This window comes from Penicillium subrubescens, assembly GCF_028828155.1.
Source record: "Penicillium subrubescens strain IBT 31985 chromosome Unknown utg000002l_segment0_segment0, whole genome shotgun sequence".
Classification (NCBI taxonomy): domain Eukaryota; kingdom Fungi; phylum Ascomycota; class Eurotiomycetes; order Eurotiales; family Aspergillaceae; genus Penicillium; species Penicillium subrubescens.
Genome location: NW_026643152.1, coordinates 1,954,179 through 1,977,949, shown reverse-complemented (window position 1 = coordinate 1,977,949; position 23,771 = coordinate 1,954,179). Strand labels below are relative to the sequence as shown.

Sequence of the window (23,771 nt, the reverse complement as noted above, 5' to 3'; positions counted from 1 at the left end):
TATTTCCGTACAATATCTTAGTATTACAGGGCAACAGCGCCCACTGCAGCGGCAACAATAGCCATGACACCAGCCAGGCTGGTAACAGCAAATCCACTAGCCGCACCAGTGTGGACAGCATTTGTAGCAGAAGCGGTCGAGTTTCCAGAGACGGTAGTGTTTCCAACCTTGGAGGCAGCCGAAGTAGTGGTGGTCAAAGAGACAACGGGCGAGCTGGTCGGCGCAGCAGTAATCATGCTGTTACCGGTCTCAGCCTGAGTGGCGGTAGTGGTTGTCTTTTCGGAAGATTCGCCAGTCGCCGTAGTCTGAGTGGAGGACGTGGTTTGCGAGATGGTGGTGGTAGTAGCGGCCAACTTGCCGTTGGGACCCCAGCCGGGCATGTAGCTAGGTGTCACAGTCTCAGTGCCCTTGTAAAGAGGGCAGCCGGGCACTGTCGTCTTGGGAGGAGCACGACCGCCGCCGCAGTCGACAAAGTCACAGATCTCACCGGTGTCGGGAACCCACCAGATCATACTGGCTTCGTGCCATTGATTGGTGGTTTGCGACGAAATGCAGCCGGCGAGGTCGGTGCGGGCAGTCGCGAGGCTGGCCAGGCCGAGAATGATGGGCAGGGCAAAGGTCTTCATGTTTGCGGGTGATATGTAACGAATGGACAGTGAAAAATGCAGTTAACGAGCGGTCCCGATTGACGGGTTGAGTGAGCGACGGCGGAGAAAATGAAGAACTCGCGACGAAGAGCCACACAAAAACGGCGCGTGGGCGCTGTCTTATATGTCAGTATTCCTGTTCCTCCGGTATTGGGGCCTGGATTAGATCTAGCACCAAACTCTGTGGCAGAGCCACTGGTCACAAAGATGTTTTGGGCCCATCTAGTCTGCCCCAAAACGCGAAAAGCGGCACTTGGGGTCCCTGCCAAGGGGCGAGTGGCGGCCATTACCGACGCACTATTGGACTGTCGGGCTCGAACCGAACCTGGTAGAAAGGGCTATGCCACGATAGGCACTTCGTGAGCCTCAGGGTCTGGTTTTTTGGGCTCAGCTCTGCATCCTGACTCGGGGTGCCCGACATGTTTGATTGGCCTGGCTGATTTTGCAATTTGGTGGCTCATTCATGATTCAAGATGCCCCGAGGCCCCTGGAAGACGATGCCGAACCTCCGATTTGGGGAGTTATTTTTAGCGCCAGACTCGGATCACAAAATGTAATTTGATAGAAGAAAACGGCCATTGATGTTGATCAAGTCGCCTGAAAGCTTTTTTATTTTTCCAGCCATAAGATCCCTGGATCGGGGCCTTTGAGGTGTTGGAGGGAAACCCCGGTGATGCCTGGTTGCACGCGCTAGGCATTTGCCTGCCTTACTGCCTTAGAAGTCCGCTCTATGCATCTTCGATTGACGATGTTTATGGAGGTCAAAATACGCTGATGGTCAATAATGCAATCTAGTGGCATATATTATTAGAAACTACTCTGTGATCCTGCTAAATCTTTACTTGTCATATGTGAGGTACCCCTAACCCGTGAAACAAAGGAGATTCAAGAGCACCACACCTTCAAGTGCGTTGAGCACGCGCAATAAAGACCGTCTTGTGGTGAGTCTTATCTCCCTTCTTGAATATCAACTGATCAGGGATCAACTCATATTCAAACCCAACACCCAATCCAGCATCCTTGAACAACTTCTCCATGTCATCCCGCGAGAATCCATGCACCTTCACTGTATGAGCCGCATCGCCGAAGTCGTGTCCTTGCTTCTTGGCATGGCCATGTCCGTGGTCATGATGTCCATGACTATGTCCATGACCTTCACCATGTCCATGATCGTGGCCGGAGCTGGGGATCAAGTCGATGATCATGAATGAGCCACCCTTCTTCAACCGGGATGCTAGCTTTTGCAGTGCAACATCCGGATGTTCAAAGTGGTGCAAAGCCATGCTCACGGCCACTACATCGAAGTTGGTGTATTCAGGTCCAGAGAACTCTTCTGGGGCAGTATCGGCAAGGAGGTCCGCCTTGTAGCCGATCATTTTGTCGGCGAGTCCGATAGTGCTGGCGTTACGGTTGAACTCGGCCACCATTTGTTCGGAGACATCGATACCGATCACTTTGGTGAGAAAGGGTGCCAGAGTCTTTGAAATCATATCAGTATCTATTTCCGGTATAACATCACACCAATGGAGATCCTTACCATCGAAACAACTCCAGGCCCGCAGGCATATTCAAGGAGCTTCACTTCCTGGCCCTTGCCCGATTCAGTGTCTGTCCAACGATCACTAAGCCAAAGTCGGTGCTTGAGCGTCTGCTCAGCAATTATCTTCATGGAGTCGGCAAATTTGCTTTGGTAGGTAGATGCCATTTGACTGTGCAAAGCCCAGGTTAGCCAACGGTATGTGGATATCCAACTAGGTCTGGGCAAGGGGTCCTTACTCGAAGTATTCTCGATTAGCCTCCGTGAATTCAGTCATCTTGGCGTAGATGGTAATATCAATATTGTCGATGTGGGTAAATTGTCTCTTTTAATGAAATTCGAAAGGGTTGAATCGAGTTGAGGTTAGGCGGATGAGGAAACAGAGTTGGGTCGATGGAAGGAGGTTATTTATGTAGTGGCTCGGAGACATCTTCGGACACTTTTAGTAGACTTAACTTTCCCCGTTGCCCATCACCAAACCTCTCGGAGATATTTCTGGCCTACTAGGTATATCAAAGTCTCCGAGCTCTGTCACGAAATAACACCTTATATTCTTCAAAAGTTTACAACAGTCCTGCGAGGGCTATACATAGTTGAGGCCAGAGTGGGTATCCACAAAGCTGATGGGGCTCAAAATACGATAACCATCATCTATCCAGCGCATGACCTTTCGTACAGCTAGAAATAAAGTTGATATACTGAATCGCAAATTTAAGAAGCACAGCAACACCAGGACTGTTGACTGCTACTGTAAAGGGTGGAGCATCTAATAACTAACTGAAAATCATGCCTAAGAAGTCAGGAACAACCAGCTCCCCTTCACCGCCCGCCGAGCTCCAAACTGGCAAAAAGACATCATCAGCTCCGTTCGCCGTCCTCCAATCCCCACACCTGAACGACTCCCCTTCCTGATCCTCTATCCCTTGTCCTGATTATCATCTCTACTTGCTTGAGATCTGGTCAACAAACCCTCATTCGCCCCCCGCCTCCCGCTCTCCGCCATGGACGCCTCCAAGATCCCTGATTTCCTGGCCGAGCAGCAAGCACAAGGCACGCCCGAGACGCAGACCTACTTCCTCACCTTTGAAGACTTCTGGGAGCGGAAACTATGGCATCAGCTTACCGATTCATTGGTTGAATTCTTCCGTATGAAGGAGAGTGCTCCGCAGCGCTTGCCTATCTTCAAGGCCTTTGTGTTGAGCTTCGCCGATCGGATCAACCAGCTTAAGTTTGTGGCGCTGGGATTGATGGCATCAACAGAATGTTCTGGTGAGTTTAAATGGGTTTCGGGATTACAAGGCCTTTCTTCTTTTGTCTTGGGTATTCAACGGATTGCTAACAGTCTTCGGGCACGATAGATGACAACGAACGGCTCGCTTTCCTCACAGCTCTCTCCAACAAGGTCAACAAGCCCGAATCACAAGATGCCTACGTCTATGCGCTCGCCGACGTTGCCAATGTCAAGTTGCGAGTACCGGATCTGGATGGGGCACAGAAGGATCTGGCCGCTTGCCAGAAGGTGCTGGACTCGTTCGACTCGGTCGAGACCGTCGTACATGCGTCATTCTACAAAGTGAACGCCGATTATTATCACGTACGTACCCCCGCAACCAATATTAAATCCCGGACATGCCGAAAAGGATGCGCAGGGTTGGAATAAAGCAGACGGAACTAACAATGTCCCAGACTAAGCAAGAATTCGCCTCCTTCTACAAAAACGCCCTCCTCTACCTGGCTTGTATCGACCTCGAAGAACTCCCCGAGACCGAGCGCGTCTCTCGCGCCTACAGCCTCAGCGTCGCCGCACTAGTCTCAGACTCAATCTACAACTTTGGCGAGCTCCTCCTGCACCCGATCCTGGATTCCCTGACCGAGACACCACACAACTGGCTGCGTGACCTCCTCTTCGCCTTCAACCGGGGCGATCTGACCGCATACGACGTTCTCGCCGGCAACATTAGCAAGAACAAGCTGCTCGAGTCGCACCGCATGTTCCTCTACCAGAAGATTTCGCTTTCCGCGCTGACGGAGATGGTCTTCCGGCGTCCGCCGCATGACCGCTCCCTCGCGTTTGGCGATATTGCCTCCGAGACTAAGGTGCAGCCTGATGAGATTGAGCATCTGGTTATGAAGGCGCTGTCGCTTGGTTTGTTGAAGGGCTCTATTGATCAGGTCGGACAGGTGGCGCATATCCACTGGGTGCAGCCTAAGGTGTTGGATATGAAGCAGATTGATGGCATGCGGAACCGTTTGAAGGATTGGGATGCCGGTGTCAATCAGCTTGGTCATTGGATCGAGGGTGTTGGCAAGGATGTCTGGGCTGCATAGATGGTGTACACGTATTCTCTCTAGCCGCTTTTTTATCTATAATGAATGAAGAGGGTGGTTCCTGCTTGCATGAAGCTAATGGTTCTTTTGCGTTCATTTGTAGAAGTCTTGCTTCTCGAGAACTCGATGATAATGCCATAGATATAGAAAATAATTAGAACATAGACGATCCCAACAGGACACATCCAATCAACCAGGCCGGCCACCACACACACCAGACCACCACTTGCGTCCACATGCCCCAGACATCCCAACCAAACGCAGCTTGCGTCAAGACAGTCTCAATAGGCACGCCGGTATACCAGCAGATGCCAATGAGGACGGCAGGCGGGGAGAGAAGGTTCAGCAGCGCTAAGCCCAGAATAGAGATGGGGTAGCGCACTGCTGCAGGGCCTTGAATGCGAGTAATGAAGGAAAGAGGGGCACAGAGGAGGCCAATCATGAAGGAGAGGGAGAAGTTGAGTGTGGCAAGGGTAGACAGGGAGAGACCAAGTAGGAGCAGGGCGAAAGATTTGATCAAGAGGTATTGTTGGGGAACAATGGGCCTTGCAATTCCTAGGCCATTGGACAGTAGTGCGGCCAGAATCAAGGGGAGGACAATGTCCACAACGACAAAGATATAGGTTGCAGCGGTGAAGTACTATGAAAGCAGTTAGTATGTGCTTTATGTTCTGTGTATGTCATCTGAAGAGCTCACCTGGTGGAAGATCGTGTTAAATGTCCACAGTGGAACGAGGCCAAGCAAATGCAAGCCGCTGACCAAACTAAGTGGCAAGGCTAAGACACGCTCTGCGACGGCACTTCCAACGGTCTTGGTCTCAGCCACGTCCTTTTGAACGACCGAGTCAGACTGCTTTTCGCTCTTGGATTTAGGACCCTCAGAGCCAGCGGGAACACTGGGCTTAGAGTCCGAGTAGTAGCCAGTTCGCATCCACAACGCAATCGCCATGATAGTAAAATTACCGGCAATCAGCATAGCACTAGGCAGATAAGTTCCGATGCTAACGAAGCGATTGGACTGCATGAGTAGATAGAAGAAGAAACTCTGGTGCAGATGCTCGAGTAAGTTGTTCAAGCTGCGACAGAGACTCTCGATCGTCCGACCCAGAGCCATCTCATCTTCCCAGCCCTCGCCCTTAGGCTGAAGAGTGATAGCGTCAATGTGATATGGCATGAAACTGCTGTGAGCTCCGGTGGCATAGCCGAGGCCTTGCTTGGTCATACCGCGCAGAATCGTTTTCAGACGGTCCCGGTAGCTGTCGTCGTGCTGCCACATCTCTTGCAGGTTGGCACCGATACCCATCTGTCCCCCTGCAATGGCTACAGCCGTGTTGAAGAGATCAAGATTCGGTAGTTGACCATTGACACCATCATAGACAATGTGGAGTGTATGGAAGTGGTTCTCGAACGGGTATTCAATAACCAGCGCGCCTTGCAGCGCACCACTCTTCAATGGCAGCGGTTGCACTGACGCAGGGTGGAGGTCATGATAGGCATCGATCCATGCCTGAGTTCCGGTTTTGCTGTCGGGTGGGAAAACGAAGATAATATCCTTGGACCAGAGTGACCAGCCTAGTAGAGACGTATCAGTGCTTGTTCGAGTGTACGCGGTCCCAAGTTAATGGAAACTCACGTTTAAAGTATCTCGCCAGTGTCAAGGCAAGGGTCACACCATTCAGGTTCAACTCGTCATCCGCAGTCTTCCATGCTGCGACCAAGACTATTGCCTCTGTCGCATCACCCCGCGGCGCATGGATGATACCATAAACGTTTTCTCCCTGGTACCCAATTCCTGCAGAGGTATACTCGTATTTCTGGGTCGCGACCTTCAATCCAGCAGCTTGCAGGATCGAATAGATCTTGTTGGTGATTCTGTCTTTACTATCAGCACTCTATTCTCGAGTTGTCCCCCAATCGCTTCACATACGCTGGAGTCGATTCCACCTCGGGGTTCTGAGGTCCATTCTCACGACCCTCTTGAATCAATGCTTGGAGTTCCTTCTTGTATCCTCGAAAAATATTCTGCTCACTACCCGTAAAATAGGCATGAACTTGGCCTGGTAACAAGGCATTCTCGGAGATGTAGGTTTGTCGGGAGTAGTCGTTCAAGGGAAGGAGGAGTAGCCAGACAACGCCGACAACAACGCAAAGGAAGGACAGGATATTTGGAAGGCGGACAAAGAGAAGCTGAGGGTTTTCCCGCAAGTTGCGGATCGCAGCTGGTAGTAGTATATAGCTGTTAGGGACTCGATCTTGACCTCCGCGTAGCCTGGTGAGGGGAAGGGGCGTTGTGGCTCGGGCTCACATCTTTCTCAAATACTCACATTTTAGCGCCATTGGGCGAGAACCATTGGGGAAAATCTCCCAATCCACCACGACAAGCAGGTTCAAATGAATGTTCCGTCGAGTGGACGGTGAGAGGCCAGCTTGTTGCGGAGCGCGGAGCGCGGAGCTCGGCGTTGTTTACGGGGAATTTACGACGGACGGAAGAGACCAAATGCGCAGAATTATAGATGTAGTCGCTATGCTATGATCCAAATTCCCCCAACCTTGCACCCGACCAAGACAATGAGAAGTAACCATGAGAGAATATACACGTAAAATTAGGTAGATGTTGACATAATGCGAGGCGTTCATGCGCCGAGGCGCTGGTTGGTCCCCAAGAAGCTCATGGGAACCTGGTTTCCGCTACTGCCAGCGGCGCTGCTTGAAGGCAAAACACCATACCGGCCGTAGGTCTTTTGGTCGACAGACACGTAATGCGGGAGTCTTCCAAGGAGGTTGAGCTTTCCCTCAATCCACCGAAGGACCTTCTCGGGGGGCACAAGAACCTTGAGATAACCGAGTCCGACTAGGTCAATTAGAAACAGGATTTCGATGAATACAATCAAACAAAGCGAGAGAGAACTTACAGAGATAACCAATAAGTATGGCACAGAGATGGCCAAGGAAGCTGACGTTTGAAACCAGGATAGAAAGGACAGCACAGGCAAGGAGAGGCGAAGTCCAAGTGGGGATCTTGTACGGGCCCAGACTAGAATTTTATTAGATACTGCAAAGAAAGATCTTGAGACTTTTGACTCACCTGAAGTAGGGGTTAGACTTGAAGGTCCGGATCGCCTCGCAGCCCAAAAGGAGAAAGACCCAAACACTTTAAATCCTGTTAGACACATCCAAAAAGAGATACACCGTGGGAAGAACTCACCTCGACCCAACAACCTGGGTGTTCCTGTGCAAAATCACCTTTTCGATCAAAATGTACAACCCAGCCGGCAAAGTAGAGAGCGCTGTAAATCTAGTCAGAATATGATAATTCCAAAGTAATCGGGCTGCAACATATTGCCCATCGAGGTCAATTCTCCACAGGCCATAGAGGTACTCACGTCCAACAAACAAGGCAATCGAGGTAAGTGTGCCGTGTTCCGCCTCGAACCGTTCCAAGAGAGGCGTCAACGCCAGGGCATTCAAAAATGCGTGGAAGAAACCGGTATGAATGATGGGGTAGGTGTTAAGTCGGTACACTACATGGTGTGTTAGCCTGGTGTTCTTCAAAATACTGTTCAGTGCCGAGGCACCCGGCGGAGCGGCGCATACTAGTGCCAAGGTTGATTTCGTTGGGGATCAAGGCACCCCATTCTACCACGCTCCAGATGGTCTGTAGCTCTAGCAACCAGAATGCAAGTATCACCAGAAGAACAAGTCGGGTGAACAGCGGCAACCGCACGAGGTAAGATCGAACCCGGCCCGGATTGAAGGGCAGCGGGGGTAAAGCGGCCGGTGTAGCCATGTCGAGTAGCGGAGGAGTTTAATTAGCACTTAACGGACTAGCACAGCGCGCGGGTACCCGAGTGACGAGAATAGGGGATCAGATGGCAAGCTTGTGGACAACAGTGCGGTCACTGTGCTCTGGACTCGGAATTTCGAGGGGCAGGTGGGACAATCGCAGATGGACGCGACGGCCAAATGAACAGATCTCTGCTTATAAGAGATTTTGTCGCTTGAAGATTGCAAGATCGGATAGACAACTGTGTGGTAACAAGTACAGTTAGTGAGTGCACAACATGTTACCACCGAGCGTTCACAGTCAGAATCAGTATTGTCCTGCCAGGGATAAACTGACCAGACACGCGATCCGTTTGTCGGGCTTCAAGGACGCGACCGGCAGAGGAGGATCAAGCACAGGCCACAAAGCAATGAATAAATTCACACGGAGCGACAAACCAAAGCAAACAACAGACTTCCCACGGCAAGATAGGAGGTAGCAGTAGAAGGTTGATCGTGAATCCTCTGGCGTCCCGTAAACTCGGAAAACCGTGGCCGGCTGGCCGCCGCCGCGACGATCCCCGCTATGCCTATTTAGGAACTGGTCCACTCTGGGATCAACCGATACGAGACTATGCTTCACAATAATACGACGATGATCATCTTGTGGTACCGATATATGAAGAACACTTTGAATATCTGATGAGCAAAAATAGTGATCTGTAATATCTGTAATTAGTATGTCGAAAGATTATTTGCCAAAACGAACAGCAAGACAATTGTGCTATTCTTGTTACCATTCAGGCTTCTCCAGGGCATAATCAAGACCTACCAATTAACTTAAGAGGTAAAAAAATGACCATCAAATCATAGATGACTTTCGATTGACAATTCCTCGCTGATAAAGCAATTCTAGGCAGTTCTCATAAATACAGATTGTGTGCCAACTCTAAGACGCCCCTCCTATACTTGCCAAAATACACCATAACTCGATTTACCTCAAGTGGATAACCTAGGCGTTGCTAGTGATACTTGGACCTGGATTAGATGACCCAATCGTCTCTCGGGGCCCTTGAGCTCCTCGTGGTGAACTTGCAGCACTAGACTGGCCCTGGCCAGGACTACTTAGGGTTTTCCTCCATGAGCGGCCCGATCGAGATCCTCGAGAAGCCCAGTTTCCCCGGCGAGATGCAGACTGCGAGAAACGTAAGCCAATGATCTTTCAAAGTATATTGCGACAGGTTAGGGGCAGATATTCTCTACATACCGGTGGTTTTTTGTCGCCGGCTTTCCTCTTCCAACGATCAACCATTGATTTCAAGCCTTGTTTAGTGCGATCAACCCCAAATGCTCTGTTATATTCCACAGTAATCTGATCCCAAGTAGCCTTGGAAGCTTGTTGGTCTTTGACAAACTTGTAGCCGTTTTTGGTTTCCTCTTCTGTCGAATATATTCGCGGGTGCCGCCTCCGTCTCTGGGCAACTGGCCTGCTGATACTGCTAGAGTCTGCCTCGTCACTCTCGTAGAATGCAGCGGCACTGGCCAGCAATTCTTCCATTGACAATTGTGGACTGCTGGTAAGTGTCGGCTCATTCAGTAGGGTGACTTCGGTTTCTCGGGTTTCTTCCCTCTGTGGTGTATCTGGTAGAACCTCCGGTAAGATGTCCATACTGGGCTCTTCGGGTCTCTCGTGGTGGGCGTCCTGCATTTCCATGTCTTCGTCTGAACTCTGATCAGTACTAGAAGAGTCATCGCTAGAGACCGCAAATTCGATGTCGCCTCTCGTGTCTTGTACGATGGAGTTCACGGGAGAAATTTCCCTGGATACCAAGGGCCTGGACACCAAAGGAGAACCCCTAGGTTGAGGAATTTCCGAAGGCCCGGATAAAAGCTCCAGGTAGCGACTGATCATGTCACGGCGCTCGTTGAGCCTTCTCGCGATGTTTCTCTTGCATTCGATTGCTGATAGCAAAGGTCAATATCCATCCAGTTCAGAATTTGCAGACATAACGTACCAGCCATCAGTGCATTTTCATATTGTCCCAACTCTTCCACCACTGCTCCGATAGCCTCATTCTCCTTCTTCATATCCTCTGGATGAGGCCACGGTTTCAGAAGGTTTCGAAGCCGAATGACGTAACCTCTTTCATGCTCAGACAGCCGAACGAGTCGTCCTCGATAGTTGTAGTGGTAGGCGCCATCATCCTGAAGGATCAGATCGCTTTCCTCTGCCTCTCGAATAATATCCACCCAGTTCAGAGAAGGGGCGGGGCCATTCTCTTCGTTTTCGTCTACCACTAGGCAAGGTCCGCGGTGGAATTCCTCTCGTAGATTCGCTTCGAAATTACTCCAATGGAGCGCATAGGGGTCAGGGTTTCTGTGTCGAACAAAGCTCTTTTTGTCGTCAACGAGAGCTTTATATCTATCGAGCAGATTGATTGCTTGCTGCAGGATGGGATGATTCACAATATCGCGGACTTCCTGGTCTTCGTGGTAAGTCACAAAGTCTAGGTCCGATGGCTGCATCGTGGTTCCCAAATCTGTAGAAAATCTGTCGAATCTCCACGTCAGCCTCTGGCAACGAGATTTGCTACCAAGCGATATGATGGCCCTTGGTTTTGCCGAGCACGACGGGGAACTGGGAATAAGGCGGAGGAGGTAATTTCAGCGTGGAAAAGTTCAGATTTGAAGTCGATACTAGATAGAGAGTAGACCGAGGGCTAGATACCCTTTATCTAAATTTTTTCCCCGGTCGAATGATGGAAAAGGAGGCTGGAACTCGAACCTTGGCCGGGCAGTTCTTCTCTGGTTAGTAGGACTTTCTCGCCCCTATCGGCTCTGGGGAAACAGGCAACCACCTCCCATGGGAAACTAATGCAATGAATATGAGCATTGACCGTTTCAGCTCCTACCATTTGTTTGCTACGCTAATGCATGAGCTAACTCTCGTTCTTCCCAGGGTGATGCGTAGAGTTCCCAAAAATAAATCTTCCTCCTAGACTTTGAGGTTTCTGCTGTTAGCACGAGTCTACCAAGATAATCTGACGCTTCTAACCACAGACTTTGATAATGTTCAATTAGCCGCCGCTAATCGCGTCGAAGCTTGATTCCCAATAAAATCGAAGGGTGGAGAACGGCACTTCGCCCCATGTTTGGCCCCCAATTTCCATGGGATGTCCATCTCCAATAGATATCTCCGTTTTTTCTCCTTTCAAGACACGCCTACCCAGAAATATTGTAGCTCCTGTATCAGATCTCAAAAAAGAGACTTTTGACTGTTTCAGTAGCTATACATTTCAAATTTTGATATAAATGTGGAAAATCGACGAAGGCTGGGCTGGGCTGGGACCACGAGGGGAATCGCTAGTTTGGGAGAGTCGGTACTTTTGCATGCATGAGAACTTGTCTCGAAACAGGCATTCCAGTGTGCCTCGCACTGCCTCATTCTTTTTAGTTCGTTTCCATTCCCCCTGGTCTTCAGCTGCTCATGTGATGTGGTGAAATTTAGAGGACTGTGGCTTATCACAAGACGGTGACAGCATCCAGGAAATAGTGTCGCAATAGATTCGAACTGTGAAGTATGGAATCTCTTATGGCCCGGCCCAGCCACGTGGAGGTATTTTGGAAGTCAAATCAAAAGGCGGAGAAGCCTCTTGTCTGATTCTAAAATCAAGCCTGTATAGCTGAGAGATCTTTTTAATTTCACTGATTTTTCACATCTTCTCGGAAGACTTCGTGAAACTGTAGCAGTGAACCAGCCCTGTAAACTGCGGCTGTGGCTGCACTAGTAAACTTTGAACCCACTTGCTGCACAATATTTTGAAATTGCTTGAGAATGTGTTCTCGCTACACTACAGGCACAAAAGGCTTATAATATTGGGGATATTGACCAGTATCGGACGAAGCCTATCATTTCTCGTCCTCGAACTCCGAGAAGGCCTGACGATCACATTCGGGCGTTGTATTTCCGTTGGTGGGTGGCGGGTTTGTGGTTTGATGCAGGGCGAAGAGGGGCCTTCTAAATATGGTAAGCATGGCCATATTCAACAGCTCACCCAAACCATCACAAACAAAGTTCGAGAAAAGAAACCTCTTCTCCATCCATGAATCGAACCCAGGATTTCCCGTTCCCCCATACAAACATACAACTGTTCTCGCTCTGTACTCAACGATTCCCTAACGGCATTTCGAAATGCTTCATCCGGGCACCACGCCAGACAAGAACACGCCAATACAACGACACACTTCTTTGAAAAGCTTCAAAAAAGACATTATTAGATTGCCGTAGCTTAGCTGGTTAGAGTTTTATAAGTAAAGAAAAACAAAAAGATAACCGCAGAATTCAATCTGTCTTCCCACCCGCCCAACCCCAGAACCCACCCGCTGCCCAGCCGAGCTCCACAGAAGCTTCACGGCACACTAACTAGACAGCCGGCCAACGATTGTTAGAAACGGCTACCAGAGCAGCTTCGCGAGACCTTTCGGACCACTAGGCCACCGGCGAGGAGGGTTACAATTTGGTTTTGAATCCCATCATAACCTCTCTTGACGACCAGATTTGCTTGTGTAATTCTCTATCCCCACGTCCATGCGAACCACCTACTTCCTTCGATATCAATATATTGTACTTGGCTTGTTATGATTTATTGCGTTTCTCATTATCATTATCATTCCGCAGCATACGCTTCGTTTCCCCTGTCGCCAACCACGCTGCCTTTTCTCAGCCCGGCATATTAGTACCAAAGCTCCGTGATATTGGGAAAACCAAGGCGCTGGAAGCATACATCTCGACTCCCATCTTGGAACCTTCGGCCCAATTAACTACCTCCGCCACAGCCTCGTGATTCCCACTTTCCCCATCTTTCTCAACAACGTCGAGGCTTCTCGCTTGACATGCTATACCTACCTGCCAGATATGCTTCGACTTTCTGGAAGTCTTTCAGAACACCATTGTTGATGGAACTGACGTGTACCCCGATGATTGCAGGCCCATTCGTCCCAGTGCTCGGGCAAGGTATCTTGGCTAGCCTCCCCCTACTATTGATATTCCGTTATGTGCGTCCTCAATAGTCTCGCACTTAGCCACAGGAATGAGCAGGTTCAGCCCATACAGGCAAGTTGTCCCGGTTTGAGTTCTTTTTGCACTAATCAGATTCTTCTATCCGCAAGATCATCCTTCGATGGCCAAACTCCATTTCCTCATGAACCATGGCTTCGCTTCCCAACTCCTCGAATGCCAAGGATGACAAGCCCCATCATCCAGATACCGCCGACAAACAAGAGCATGCCGAGTATAAATATCCAACTTGAGATCCCGCAGATCAAAGATATCAGGCATGGCAAACGTCATCATAATGGCACGCTCGCGAAGTAAGGGCAGAGGTATTAGGTCAAGACTGGCATGATGTGGAATGAGGATCTGGGCCATGGTTGGTTGCAAATGTATGGGGATTGAGGTGTTGAGAGAAGAAGCGACCACATCCCGGGCGCTGTCTTGTGTGGTGATTGATCTGAAGAATGGTGACATGTACGAGGTATTACATTGTGCAAGCTTCTTGAGATCAAAGCCCAGACAAAGGGCGTTGTTGAGGACGGCCAGCCAAATGGTATCTCGTGTCGTTTGGAGGGTGTTTGCCAGTGGATCAGCGCATCTTATTTCCAATGTGTTGGTGCGAGCTTCTGCGTCGCCGACAACTGAAGCAGTTCCTAATTGACAGTCTGAGACAGGCACATTCTCAGAGATTTGGGGTTCAGGAGGACTATTTGACCGCGAGCTTGACAAGGGTCGAGGTGCAATATTCCTGACACCTTCGCGGCGAGGAGCAGCACTCTTTCGGCGGTCCCGTTGTCTCTCGCCTGGTCACTGTTAACAGCCAATAATGACGGTAGGGCTCGGGAAGTCGGAACATACGATATGCCCGCTGGGCCTTTTTATTTTGTTCTCTTCTCGCAGCGGTGACAACTCTGTTCCTGACTCGACTGGCTGTGTTATAGGATTCGTGCTGACGATTGCCTTCCAGGGAGGAAGGTGATGATTCGCTGGGGCATTCTGAATCGGGCATTGGGCGAGATCTTATTCCTGGGGCTAATACCATTTTCGCACTATCGAATTTATCATCCTGGTTGCAATTAACAATGGCAAAGCATGAGGGTCGTTGTGACAAGGTCGAAGGTGCTTAACTCCGTCTGGCCCGAGAGAGTGGGGAGGGCCCAAAGAGGAAAGGTGAGGAACACTTCACGGCTGGCTTACCCGTGGCTTACGATCAACAGCCAATCAGATGAGATGGACTATATTCGGTCATCTATGGCATTGACTCCATTGTTTCCGTGTCTCTCGTCTATAAAATGGCCGTGATCTCTTGCAAGTTCAGCAAATCATTATCACAATCCATTTATTCTCATACCACAGCTATCCCAGACAACAAAAATGACCACCGACGCAAAGAGAATCATTGCCGTTGTTGGAGCAACTGGTACCCAGGGCTCCTCAGTTGCCCGTACATTTCTGAGTCTTACCAACTGGAGCGTTCGTTGCCTGACTCGAGACCCAAAATCCGACAAATCCATTGAACTGTCTGGCTTGGGAGCCGAAGTAGTGAAAGCAGATCTGGAAGACAAAGAATCTCTTCGTCAAGCATTCAATGGCGTCCATGCAATCTTCCTCAACACAGACTTCTGGCATCCTTATCGAAAAGCACTCGCCGCAGGCGTTGATAGCCTTACTAGTGCCAAAGAGGGCTACGATGTGGAGGTCTCTCATGGCAAGAATGCCGCTGATGTGGCTGCGACTGTCCCAACCCTCGAGCGATTCGTCTACTCTGCGCTCGGTCCTATGAAAGCCGCGTCTGGTGGAAAGTACTCGCTTTCATACCACTGGGAGACCAAGGCGTACATTGCGGATTATATCCAAGCTCAGCCTGAGCTGGCAAAGAAGGCTTCCTTCATCTACATTGGGGCCTATATCACCAACCCTTTCCTCTATCCCAAGTTCCAGCCCGAGAGCGGAGAATTTCTCTCAGTCATCCCAGCCATGAAAGAGACTATGATGCCAATCATCAACACGACCGAGTCGACGGGGCCATTCGTCCGCGCTCTGGTGGAGGATGAAGAGTCTGGAACAAAGTTGCTGGCGTATGACGACTATCTCAGCCTTCAGGAGATCACAGATATCTGGTCTAGAGCTCTGGGAAAGCAAGCCAAGTTGATCTCGATGGCTATGGAAGAGATGAATGAGAAAATGGGAATTCCGTTGGAAATTCTCCATGGCCCGGCTTTTATTAGCGAGTATGGCTATTGCGCGGGTCTGGAGAATGTTATCGAGCCTGGTCAGCTCAAGCAGCGTGTGCAACACCAATCGTTTGAAGGCTGGCTCAAGGATCAGGATGTCGAGGACTTGCTTGATCTGAAGAAGGAGAATCGTTGGGATGGCCGGGTTCAATAAGAGTTCTCAGGTTTGGGAGATATCTGGCATCAGTCGTTTATTCTTGCAACTGGGAGAATCTGAATTCACGTGCGCTTTGGCTTGTAAATATGCTAAATACACAGGTACTGTAGACCCTTAATGGACAGAGAGCATATCCTCGAAGTGTCGTCCCCATGATTGTTCTCCAGTCCACTGTACTACGTTTGTGTGTTCCTATGTATCATCAAGCCACCAGTACGGAACCAATGATTCCGATTTTCCTCGTATTGTTGGGTGATATGTGGGGCGTGGGCGACGCGCATCCTTCGCCATAGACTGGACCTTTTACTATACAAGATTCTGCACGTAGGTATGACAACACCCTAGAAAACTACCAGCACCAGCCATTATAAATGGGATAAATGAACACTTGACTCGAATCCATTTGCAACTTTGCTGGCTGGCAGACAATTCTCTTCCAAGAGTCCTTAGTGGGTCAAGCCCAACAGAGGCGCCATGTTGGCTTGCCAACTCTTACGCTATTGCCTTCCCGTGCCTCTCGGAACTTGGCCGCTTACAAGCCTCCGTATACTTACTCTCCATATAACCCAACACAACAAGTTAAGCATTCATGCGAAATTCGGCTATAGCCCGGCTACTCCAGGAGCTCCTGGGGCATCCCCGCATCAGCCACCCCAGGATGATTTTCGGCCACCAAACCGAATCATGTAATATCAACATAATCAGACGCCTCCTTAATCGATCTAAGTGGCGTAAAACAGACTCAAAGGCTCCACCACTCGGCGTTTCGGGTTCGGAAGTGGGAAGTGGAGAATCCACCAGGAAAGGCTCAAAGGCTAGCATCGGGCTCGGTGGGTCGGTCCAGCGTTAGGGCATGTCCTACCATGCCGTTTTTTGAACCAGATGCAGTCATCGTCCGATTTTCCAGCACTTTCTGAATTTTCTGTTACCTAACACCCCGAATGTGTGCCCCAGATCAAGTTTAAGCTTCTTCTTTTTTTCCCACTCGTAACCCCTCAGAGAATCCCACAATCTCCTCTTCCTGCACGCTTTGTTCGCTTGAGTATTCGATCGGCGAGGGCCAGTGACGGGCTTCAAGGTCTTTTTGGCTTTTGAGTGGATAAGTTTATACGTGAGGGTATCTCGTTGGCCGAGGAAACTCCCGAATTCGCCCGTATTTAAACGTCAGCGTTTTCCCTCTGTGAAAATCCTTGGTTCCTGGTCAAATTTGGGGATTGTCCTGTCGTTGTCTTTTCAAACACTGCACTCTCTTCGACGCAGTCCTCGTCATCATGAACGCCGACGAGATATCCGCTAACCGCGACGCTAATGCGGGCGCGGAGGAACGCAAGGTCCAGCCAATCCCGCCTTTGGATGAAAGAGATATCAAGCTGGGATACATGAGCGAAGCCGACCGACATGTCTACGAAAGCGGTATTCAAAAGTTCAGTCGTCTCGGTTGGAAGCGTCTTACTGTCGTTCTCATCGTTGAGGCTATTGCATTGGGTAGTCTGTCGATTCCTTCCACATTCGCTACACTGGGCATGGTTGCTGGTGTTATTTGTACTGTTGGACTCGGCCTTGTCGCCATTTATACAAGTCATATCATTGGCCAAGTCAAGCTTGCCTTTCCCGAGATTACTAGCTATGCGGATACTGGCCGATTGATGGGAGAAAGACTCGGATGCCCTCGTTTTGGTTATGAATTGATGACTGGCATGCTTGCGCTCCAACTACTGTTTCTCACCGGGTCTCACTGCTTGACTGGAACTATTGCATTCTTGAATATCACAAAGAGCGATGTCTGCTCTGTGGTGTTTGGTGTGGTCTCTGCGATTATTCTTCTATTGCTCGCTGTGCCTCCTAGCTTCACTGAGATGGCTATCCTGGGTTACGTCGATTTTGCCTCGATTATCATCGCGATTGGTATTACCGTCATCGCTACGGGTATCGATGCGCACCACTCCCCCGGTGGACTTTCGGGAGTTAATTGGTCTGCCTGGCCTAAGGAAAACATCACCTTCTCAGAAGCATTCGTGGCTTTGACGAATATCATTTTCGCGTATAGCTTTGCCCTTTGCCAATTCTCCTTCATGGACGAAATGCATACTCCTCGCGACTACGTCAAGTCCATCTGGGCTCTCGGTATCACCGAGATTGTGATCTACACCCTTGCCGGTGCCTTGATTTATGCTTTCGTGGGACAGGACGTGGGCAGTCCTGCCCTTCTCTCAGCTGGTAGCTTGATGAAGCGCGTGGCATTCGGTGTTGCATTGCCCGTTATCTTCATCAGCGGCTCTATTAACACCGTCGTGTTCGGTCGTCTCATTCACGGTCGCATTTTCGCCAATTCTCACATTCGTTTCATCAATACTAAGATGGGATGGTTGACGTGGCTTGCGATCATTACCGCTGGCACGATTATTGCATTCATCATTGCTGAAGTTATTCCTTTCTTTAATGATTTGCTTTCTATTTCCTCGTCGCTGTTTATCTCTGGGTTCACCTTCTACTTCCCTCCCATGATGTGGGCGTTGCTTCTTAAGAAGGGCAAGTGGTCGGAACCGAAGAACATCATGCTGGGACTTGTTAACTTGGGCGTTTTCCTGATTGGCATGGTTACGCTTGTGGCTGGAACGTATTCCAGTGTTGATGATATTGTAAGTTCATAACCCTCGATCATCATTTCTGCAAGGTCCTAATTCGGGTTCATTTAGATGAACAAGTACAAGGCTGGTACAGTTCATGGTGTTTTCACCTGTGGTTCGCCCGAGTAAAGTGCTTGGGTCGGGTAAACTATATGAGTTTTAAGTTGATTGAAGCACATGATTCATCAGTCGTGCAGGTTTGATCTTGCTGTTTAGCATGGATGACGAGAGCATTTTAACGTGAAGATGATCTACATAAAGCGGGTGTTCGAATAGATTTTAGATTACAAGTGCCATTATAGAATATTTCTATTTTACTTGATTGTCCACTTAGGTGAAGCGATTAATGTCCTGTGGCGTAACTTTGTTTATGCAGGCGGGTGATAACTGCCAATGTGCCTGGACACCTGTTCTGGAACTACGTCATCCTATAACCACCATTCTATAGGGCGGGAGAAATGAATCAGTACATCCCATGACAGTCCCCAATAGAAAAATCTCCTATATCCAATTCAATTCATAAAAAATGATATCAATTCATTCCTCATAACTTAGCCATCTCAGATTCGTCAGCCCCATCTCTACAGAAACCAAATCAGCCCAATCCCAGCCGATCCAAGACAAAAAAAAGAGACCAATGTCCTCAACAGCTCCAATATTCGTCTAAACCAGCATATGCATATTTTCTTACAAGTACTGGTTGAACCAAGCAACGGCCTGAACGAACGCCTGCTCCTTAGCCCACTTCTGAATCTTGACGTTCAGATCGCCGCGGACGGCGAAGCCGTGGGTCACGCCGCTGAAGAGGTTGATTTGCCAGGGGTGGCCGGCTTTGATGAGGGTGTCTTCGGATTCGTGACGGAGCTTGGTGGTGAAGATTGAGTCGGTTTCTGTGGGTGGGGATGTTAGTGATATGGACTATTTGATCAAAAGGGTGGAGGGTGGAATTGGGGAACGTACCGGCAGCAGCGATGGAGAAGGGACCCTGGATAGCGCCGAGTTCCTCGTGGGTGATGAAAGAGGGGTGGGCGGCGAAACCAACGTCGACCTTGTTGGTCTTCAAGAAGCGGGTGACGTACTAAGAAGAGCGCATGTTAACAAGCCACTCTCATCGCCATTGATATCCATAATCCGGGGGATTGCAGAAACATACCTTAGCACCGAAGCAGTACCCAACAGCACCAACGCTCTTCACACCCAAAGTCTCACGGACATACTTAATAGAAGCCTCAACAATGGGATCAACATTCGCGGGCTGGTGCTTAGGCAACCAGGAGGGCAAATCAGCCTTGCCAGATTCCATATCCGCGACGCTGATCTGGTCACCCGCGAACAGGTCCGGGATGACGGTCAGGTATCCACTCTTGGCGAACTCATCGGCGAGGAGCTGGGAGTTGGGGAAGATGCCGAAGATGTCGGTCAAGAAGATGATGGCCTTTTCGGGGGTCTTGTTGTCCTTGGGGTAGGTGATGTAGGTGTTGACTAGAGGAAGGGGGGAGGTAGATGTTAGCTCGGGGTATTTTTTGATGCAGCTGCAGCTTTCGGGGCATTTTCTCTCATGAAGCTAAGCTGGATGAATGACTACCAACAAGAGCTGCTGGTTTCTTTTCCTTACTTACCACCGTCAATGTTCTTCACCTCGCCGACAGGAGTACCCTCATGCTTGAAGCCAGTAGCACAGCAGGCGGCAGGGGGGTTGGAAGCCATGATGAAGGTTGTGGATTGGGGTGAATTAAGTGTATTGAGAAGGTGTAGAAAGCAAGTTCAATTATTAAATCGAGGAAGTGAAGAAATATTAAATCGTCGGGAATTGGAGCAACTATCGCCCATTAAATCTTCAACCGGGCCCCTCCCCTCCAACAAGCACGACACGGTCCCATTATCTTTCTGTAATCTTCCATCATTGCTCTTGCCATTGGTCCAATCACAGGCGGTATAGAGGGGAACCGATGGACACCAAGTGGCCAAGCTCTTGACAGAATTGATGTTTTTTCCCTTTCCCCTCCCCCTCGATGTTGGTTGCCGATCTCCACTTTGCCCCTCAGCTTGATTACCAATGGCTGGGTGGCCTTGCCTGGTTGTTGAAGTGATACAAATGAAACGCAACACCGACTGTATCTGGCTATACCACGCATTATTATCACGGACATATAATTTGTAATCAGCACTCATATTTATATCAAGGGTCTATCTCGTATCCTTGTCAATGGTGCAATTCTCACTACTTGAGCAGTACTGACAGCACAGTAAAAATGTTCAACTCGGTACTCGGCACGCGTCCCGCGGCTTTAAGCCACGTTAGCTCCGACGTCGGCTAAAGGCTAATTTATGTCCACAATTAAGCATTCGGGAGAACCACAGCTCAGGGACATAGCCGTGTCCTTCCCTATTATGAACATTATCAGTTACTATGGTCGATACCGAGTACATTCAACTGTTCAAGGTTTAAAATGGTGTCATGGCATATCTGCACCATACATTCAATTCCAATACATCACCGTCTTCTGCAGCCATATGAAATATCTGCGAAAGATGGACCAACTAACTATGAATTCCACCAGTCATTGGTCCAGGTATTTCAGCCTCATTAAGTCCATAAGCATTCATTCCGATCATTAGTGTCGGAAATGTTCCGACCATCTTTTCCCCTTTCGTCAAGGAGATTGATCGCACGAGGGAGACACCACCCTCACGATCCATCCCACTTGACAGTCATTACAATAAGAAATTTGCATCCACATTCAGTCCAACGTCCACATAATATCCATATCAAAATCAAATGCATCTCCCGAGGTGTACAGGGGTATCAAAGGAATAAATAAATCATAATAACAGCAATTGCGCCGTGTGTGAGCATTCAGGATTTCACGGGAAGCGGTATCCCAGCTGAGGACGGTGCTCGCGCTTCACAGCCCACGCCTTCAAGGCGATGAACATGATCTCCAGGGCCATGACGAATGCAGTGAAACCCATGGCCACGGTAAAGGTGAACATCGCATCCACGTCATAGTACTCCATGGTCTCGATCACATTGCGCGTGCTCAGCATGAACACCAGACCACCCGCCATCAGACAGAATGCCGCCACAATCTCAGTTGGTGGACGAGCAGGCAGGTATGAGGTCGGTGGGCGCAGGAACATCAGGACATAAGTCATGCCGCGGGCCAGCGCGAAGCCCACCAGCATGTTGCCCCACTGCTTGTGCACCATGGTCGAAGTCATGCTGGTCTGGTGGTGCGAACCCATCATCATACCGAGTAGCAGGATGATCAGAGCCGGCATCGGGTTGAGAGACACGCCCTGCGATCTGGGTACCTGCCAGTGCTCATCGCGGGTGTTGTGTGCGGGGGATCGAAGGATGGTGTTGTTGAGAGTTTGACGAATACGCGAGGATTCAAAGAGCATACCAGCCTAGTGAGAGAGAAGTTAGCGCGCGATTCACTGCCAAGTTTGGCAAATATCGATCCTTACCAAGCCACCACCAAAGAACATCACGGAGATAGACACGTGCTCCAGATCAGTCGCAGACCAGGCACGACCAGTATTAGACAAGTGCTCCAGGAACACATTGGTGACACCATACAACCAGATCACAAAGGACTCAGTGAACTCGCCAGTGGGAACCTTGGCCTTCCAGCCCACGACAGACGCAGGAGGCTTCTTGTTCCACGCCCAGCCCAGATCTGCCCAGCATCCCACGTACCGGCCCAAGGTCAGGACACCATACCAGAAGAAGATGCCACCCTTGATGAAGTGAGCCAGACCGTTGAAGATCTCGCGCTCCCGCATGATACCGCCATAGGTCACCGCACCAGTCGCGATAGCAACGAACCCGAATGGCAGAATAATGCGATCAATAACATTGTACACCCCATTGAAGATGCGCAGTACGCGGTTGGAGACCATTCCCGGAACGCGATTCGACAGGAAACGGTCCACAAAAGTGCTGTGCAACCACCCGCGCGGTGCGGCCGGCTGTGCCGGAAGGTCCTCCTCCGGCTTCTCAAAGCCATCACATTCAGAAGGTGACTCGAAAGAGAGCGATCCGGGGCTGTGGTTAGGCGAGTTTGGCTCAGTACCTTGGCCACTGTCCCTGGACCAGCGGTACTCGTGCATCGGGCCCGTCGGGAACGTGTGCTCATGCTCGTCCGTCGCGACGGGCAAGAACGAAGCATGCTCATAAGAGAGCTGGTCTGCTTTTGACTCGCCGCGGCCCGCATAAGCAAAGATCAGAGCTAGGATGATCTGCGCGCTGATCACCCACGTCGCGATCCAGCCAATCTTGTGGTGCGCATTGTTCTCGTACAGATCGGGAGTCTGGCTGTTGTAGACGATGCCGAGCAACAGACCGAATGCATTGACCAGCAAGAAGAGGAACTGCGCCGGCAGCGCAAGTCGCGAGCGTCCAATGCTAAGCATGACAGCTATCGCGAACCCGTTAACTGCTGCGCTCACGCCCTACGTGGGACTAAGATTCTCAAATGGGACTTACCTGCTGGCAGAACAATACACCAACCAAGCATCATCAGGGCAATGTGCGCCATGATAGCACCCGAGTGCTTCCCATACGCAAAGTAGCTCATGGGACCCTCGCTATTGGCCTGTACCGTTGGCGATGGCGTTGCGGAAGCACCGGAACTCATATCCATACTCATACCCATATCTGAATGCTCGTCATCTCCATGAGGAACTGCTGTCGCCAGGCACGCGAGAAAAATTGCCGCGTAGGCAGCGCGGGAAGCTAACAGCCGCATTGGGCTCAAGGGAGACGAATCGCAAAGCTCTCGAGATTGGAATTATGTACTACTCCGAGAAACGAAGAGGAGTGCGCTTGTTACGGAAAGGAAAATAAAAGAAAGAGATGAGAAACGAGTCAGCAGGAGCTTCGAAGCTTTATCGAATCGTGACGTAACGTCGCTGCCAAACCCGAGGGAATGAGCGAAGCTCCCGCCTGTTTCCTGATCTCTGTTCGAGTCAAACGGAGCTGTCAACCGAGGATATGGGATCCACACGATGAACGTCCAGTGTGTATCCGGGGTTGGACCAGCCTTGGGAGGGAATTGGAGAGGGATGTAGGGGGTGGGTGGTGGTTGACGCAAGGAGAATGGTAGGGCTGAGAGAGAAGTATAGGGAGGGAGGAACGAACAAAGTATAAAGAAGCTGTGCTCGGGGGTGACAGTGCATTAATAATAAGGCAGAAGGAACGAAGCACCGGGAAGCTGGTCAGATATAACTGGCAGGGTAGTTCAGGATTAATTATTTGAATTATTCTGAATTTCTGGGTTGGAAATAATATTTTTTTTCTTCGCTGATTTCCAATGCTTTTCGGGGGACGGGGATAAAAGATGCGGTCGCCGATGGGTGCGTGGCAGTTATCAACAGCTTCGGCATTAGTATTAGTAGCATTAGTACTCCGTACTAAGTAC

General features: G+C 49.9%; 11 protein-coding genes across 11 annotated transcripts; 3 read left to right on the top strand and 8 right to left on the bottom strand.

Moving 5' to 3' along the window:
• Positions 1-23: 23 nt before the first annotated feature.
• On the bottom strand, positions 24-626 carry N7473_002093 (putative cell surface protein; the record flags this gene model as incomplete). The annotated part of the gene is made up of 1 exon (XM_057148033.1): positions 24-626. One exon carries the CDS (start codon positions 624-626, stop codon positions 24-26), a length of 603 nt encoding a protein of 200 aa, XP_057011687.1.
• A 923-nt stretch (positions 627-1,549) lies between these two features.
• N7473_002092 (class I SAM-dependent methyltransferase) lies at positions 1,550-2,461 on the bottom strand (the record flags this gene model as incomplete). The annotated part of the gene is made up of 3 exons (XM_057148032.1): positions 1,550-2,125; positions 2,185-2,356; positions 2,424-2,461. 3 exons carry the CDS (start codon positions 2,459-2,461, stop codon positions 1,550-1,552), a joined length of 786 nt encoding a protein of 261 aa, XP_057011686.1.
• A 724-nt stretch (positions 2,462-3,185) lies between these two features.
• N7473_002091 (proteasome regulatory particle lid subunit RPN9) lies at positions 3,186-4,512 on the top strand (the record flags this gene model as incomplete). Its single annotated transcript, XM_057148031.1, has 3 exons — positions 3,186-3,453; positions 3,543-3,778; positions 3,871-4,512. 3 exons carry the CDS (start codon positions 3,186-3,188, stop codon positions 4,510-4,512), a joined length of 1,146 nt encoding a protein of 381 aa, XP_057011685.1.
• Positions 4,513-4,666: 154 nt separating this feature from the next.
• Positions 4,667-6,849, bottom strand: N7473_002090 (GPI-anchored transamidase subunit GAA1; the record flags this gene model as incomplete). The annotated part of the gene is made up of 5 exons (XM_057148030.1): positions 4,667-5,152; positions 5,210-6,084; positions 6,146-6,384; positions 6,440-6,731; positions 6,837-6,849. The coding sequence occupies 5 exons, from the start codon at positions 6,847-6,849 to the stop codon at positions 4,667-4,669; spliced, it is 1,905 nt and encodes a 634-aa protein (XP_057011684.1).
• Positions 6,850-7,145: 296 nt separating this feature from the next.
• rbd2 (rhomboid protease family protein RBD2) lies at positions 7,146-8,299 on the bottom strand (the record flags this gene model as incomplete). The annotated part of the gene is made up of 6 exons (XM_057148029.1): positions 7,146-7,363; positions 7,425-7,546; positions 7,598-7,663; positions 7,718-7,799; positions 7,896-8,033; positions 8,107-8,299. 6 exons carry the CDS (start codon positions 8,297-8,299, stop codon positions 7,146-7,148), a joined length of 819 nt encoding a protein of 272 aa, XP_057011683.1.
• A 987-nt stretch (positions 8,300-9,286) lies between these two features.
• N7473_002088 (uncharacterized protein) lies at positions 9,287-10,800 on the bottom strand (the record flags this gene model as incomplete). Its single annotated transcript, XM_057148028.1, has 3 exons — positions 9,287-9,469; positions 9,542-10,236; positions 10,290-10,800. 3 exons carry the CDS (start codon positions 10,798-10,800, stop codon positions 9,287-9,289), a joined length of 1,389 nt encoding a protein of 462 aa, XP_057011682.1.
• A 2,644-nt stretch (positions 10,801-13,444) lies between these two features.
• N7473_002087 (bZIP transcription factor) lies at positions 13,445-14,336 on the bottom strand (the record flags this gene model as incomplete). The annotated part of the gene is made up of 2 exons (XM_057148027.1): positions 13,445-14,130; positions 14,186-14,336. 2 exons carry the CDS (start codon positions 14,334-14,336, stop codon positions 13,445-13,447), a joined length of 837 nt encoding a protein of 278 aa, XP_057011681.1.
• Positions 14,337-14,701: 365 nt separating this feature from the next.
• On the top strand, positions 14,702-15,715 carry N7473_002086 (NmrA/HSCARG family protein; the record flags this gene model as incomplete). Its single annotated transcript, XM_057148026.1, has 1 exon — positions 14,702-15,715. One exon carries the CDS (start codon positions 14,702-14,704, stop codon positions 15,713-15,715), a length of 1,014 nt encoding a protein of 337 aa, XP_057011680.1.
• Positions 15,716-16,989: 1,274 nt separating this feature from the next.
• N7473_002085 (uncharacterized protein) lies at positions 16,990-18,474 on the top strand (the record flags this gene model as incomplete). Its single annotated transcript, XM_057148025.1, has 2 exons — positions 16,990-18,357; positions 18,415-18,474. The coding sequence occupies 2 exons, from the start codon at positions 16,990-16,992 to the stop codon at positions 18,472-18,474; spliced, it is 1,428 nt and encodes a 475-aa protein (XP_057011679.1).
• Positions 18,475-19,032: 558 nt separating this feature from the next.
• N7473_002084 (dienelactone hydrolase family protein) lies at positions 19,033-20,052 on the bottom strand (the record flags this gene model as incomplete). Its single annotated transcript, XM_057148024.1, has 4 exons — positions 19,033-19,235; positions 19,306-19,423; positions 19,499-19,827; positions 19,965-20,052. 4 exons carry the CDS (start codon positions 20,050-20,052, stop codon positions 19,033-19,035), a joined length of 738 nt encoding a protein of 245 aa, XP_057011678.1.
• A 674-nt stretch (positions 20,053-20,726) lies between these two features.
• Positions 20,727-23,615, bottom strand: N7473_002083 (Ytp1 family protein). Its single transcript, XM_057148023.1, has 3 exons — positions 22,838-23,615; positions 21,817-22,769; positions 20,727-21,756 (listed from the first exon to the last, which is right to left on the bottom strand). The coding sequence occupies exons 1-3, from the start codon at positions 23,097-23,099 to the stop codon at positions 21,211-21,213; spliced, it is 1,761 nt and encodes a 586-aa protein (XP_057011677.1). The 5' UTR covers positions 23,100-23,615; the 3' UTR covers positions 20,727-21,210.
• Between the last annotated feature and the right edge of the window lie 156 nt (positions 23,616-23,771).

Coding starts and splice junctions, on each gene's coding strand:
- N7473_002083 (XM_057148023.1), bottom strand. CDS start 23,099: ATGCGGCTGTTAGCTTCCCGCGCTGCCTACGCGGCAATTTTTCTCGCG. Junction 22,770..22,837: donor GTGTATTGTTCTGCCAGCAG/GTAAGTCCCATT, acceptor GGTTCGCGATAG/CTGTCATGCTTAGCATTGGA. Junction 21,757..21,816: donor TGTTCTTTGGTGGTGGCTTG/GTAAGGATCGAT, acceptor CTCTCTCACTAG/GCTGGTATGCTCTTTGAATC.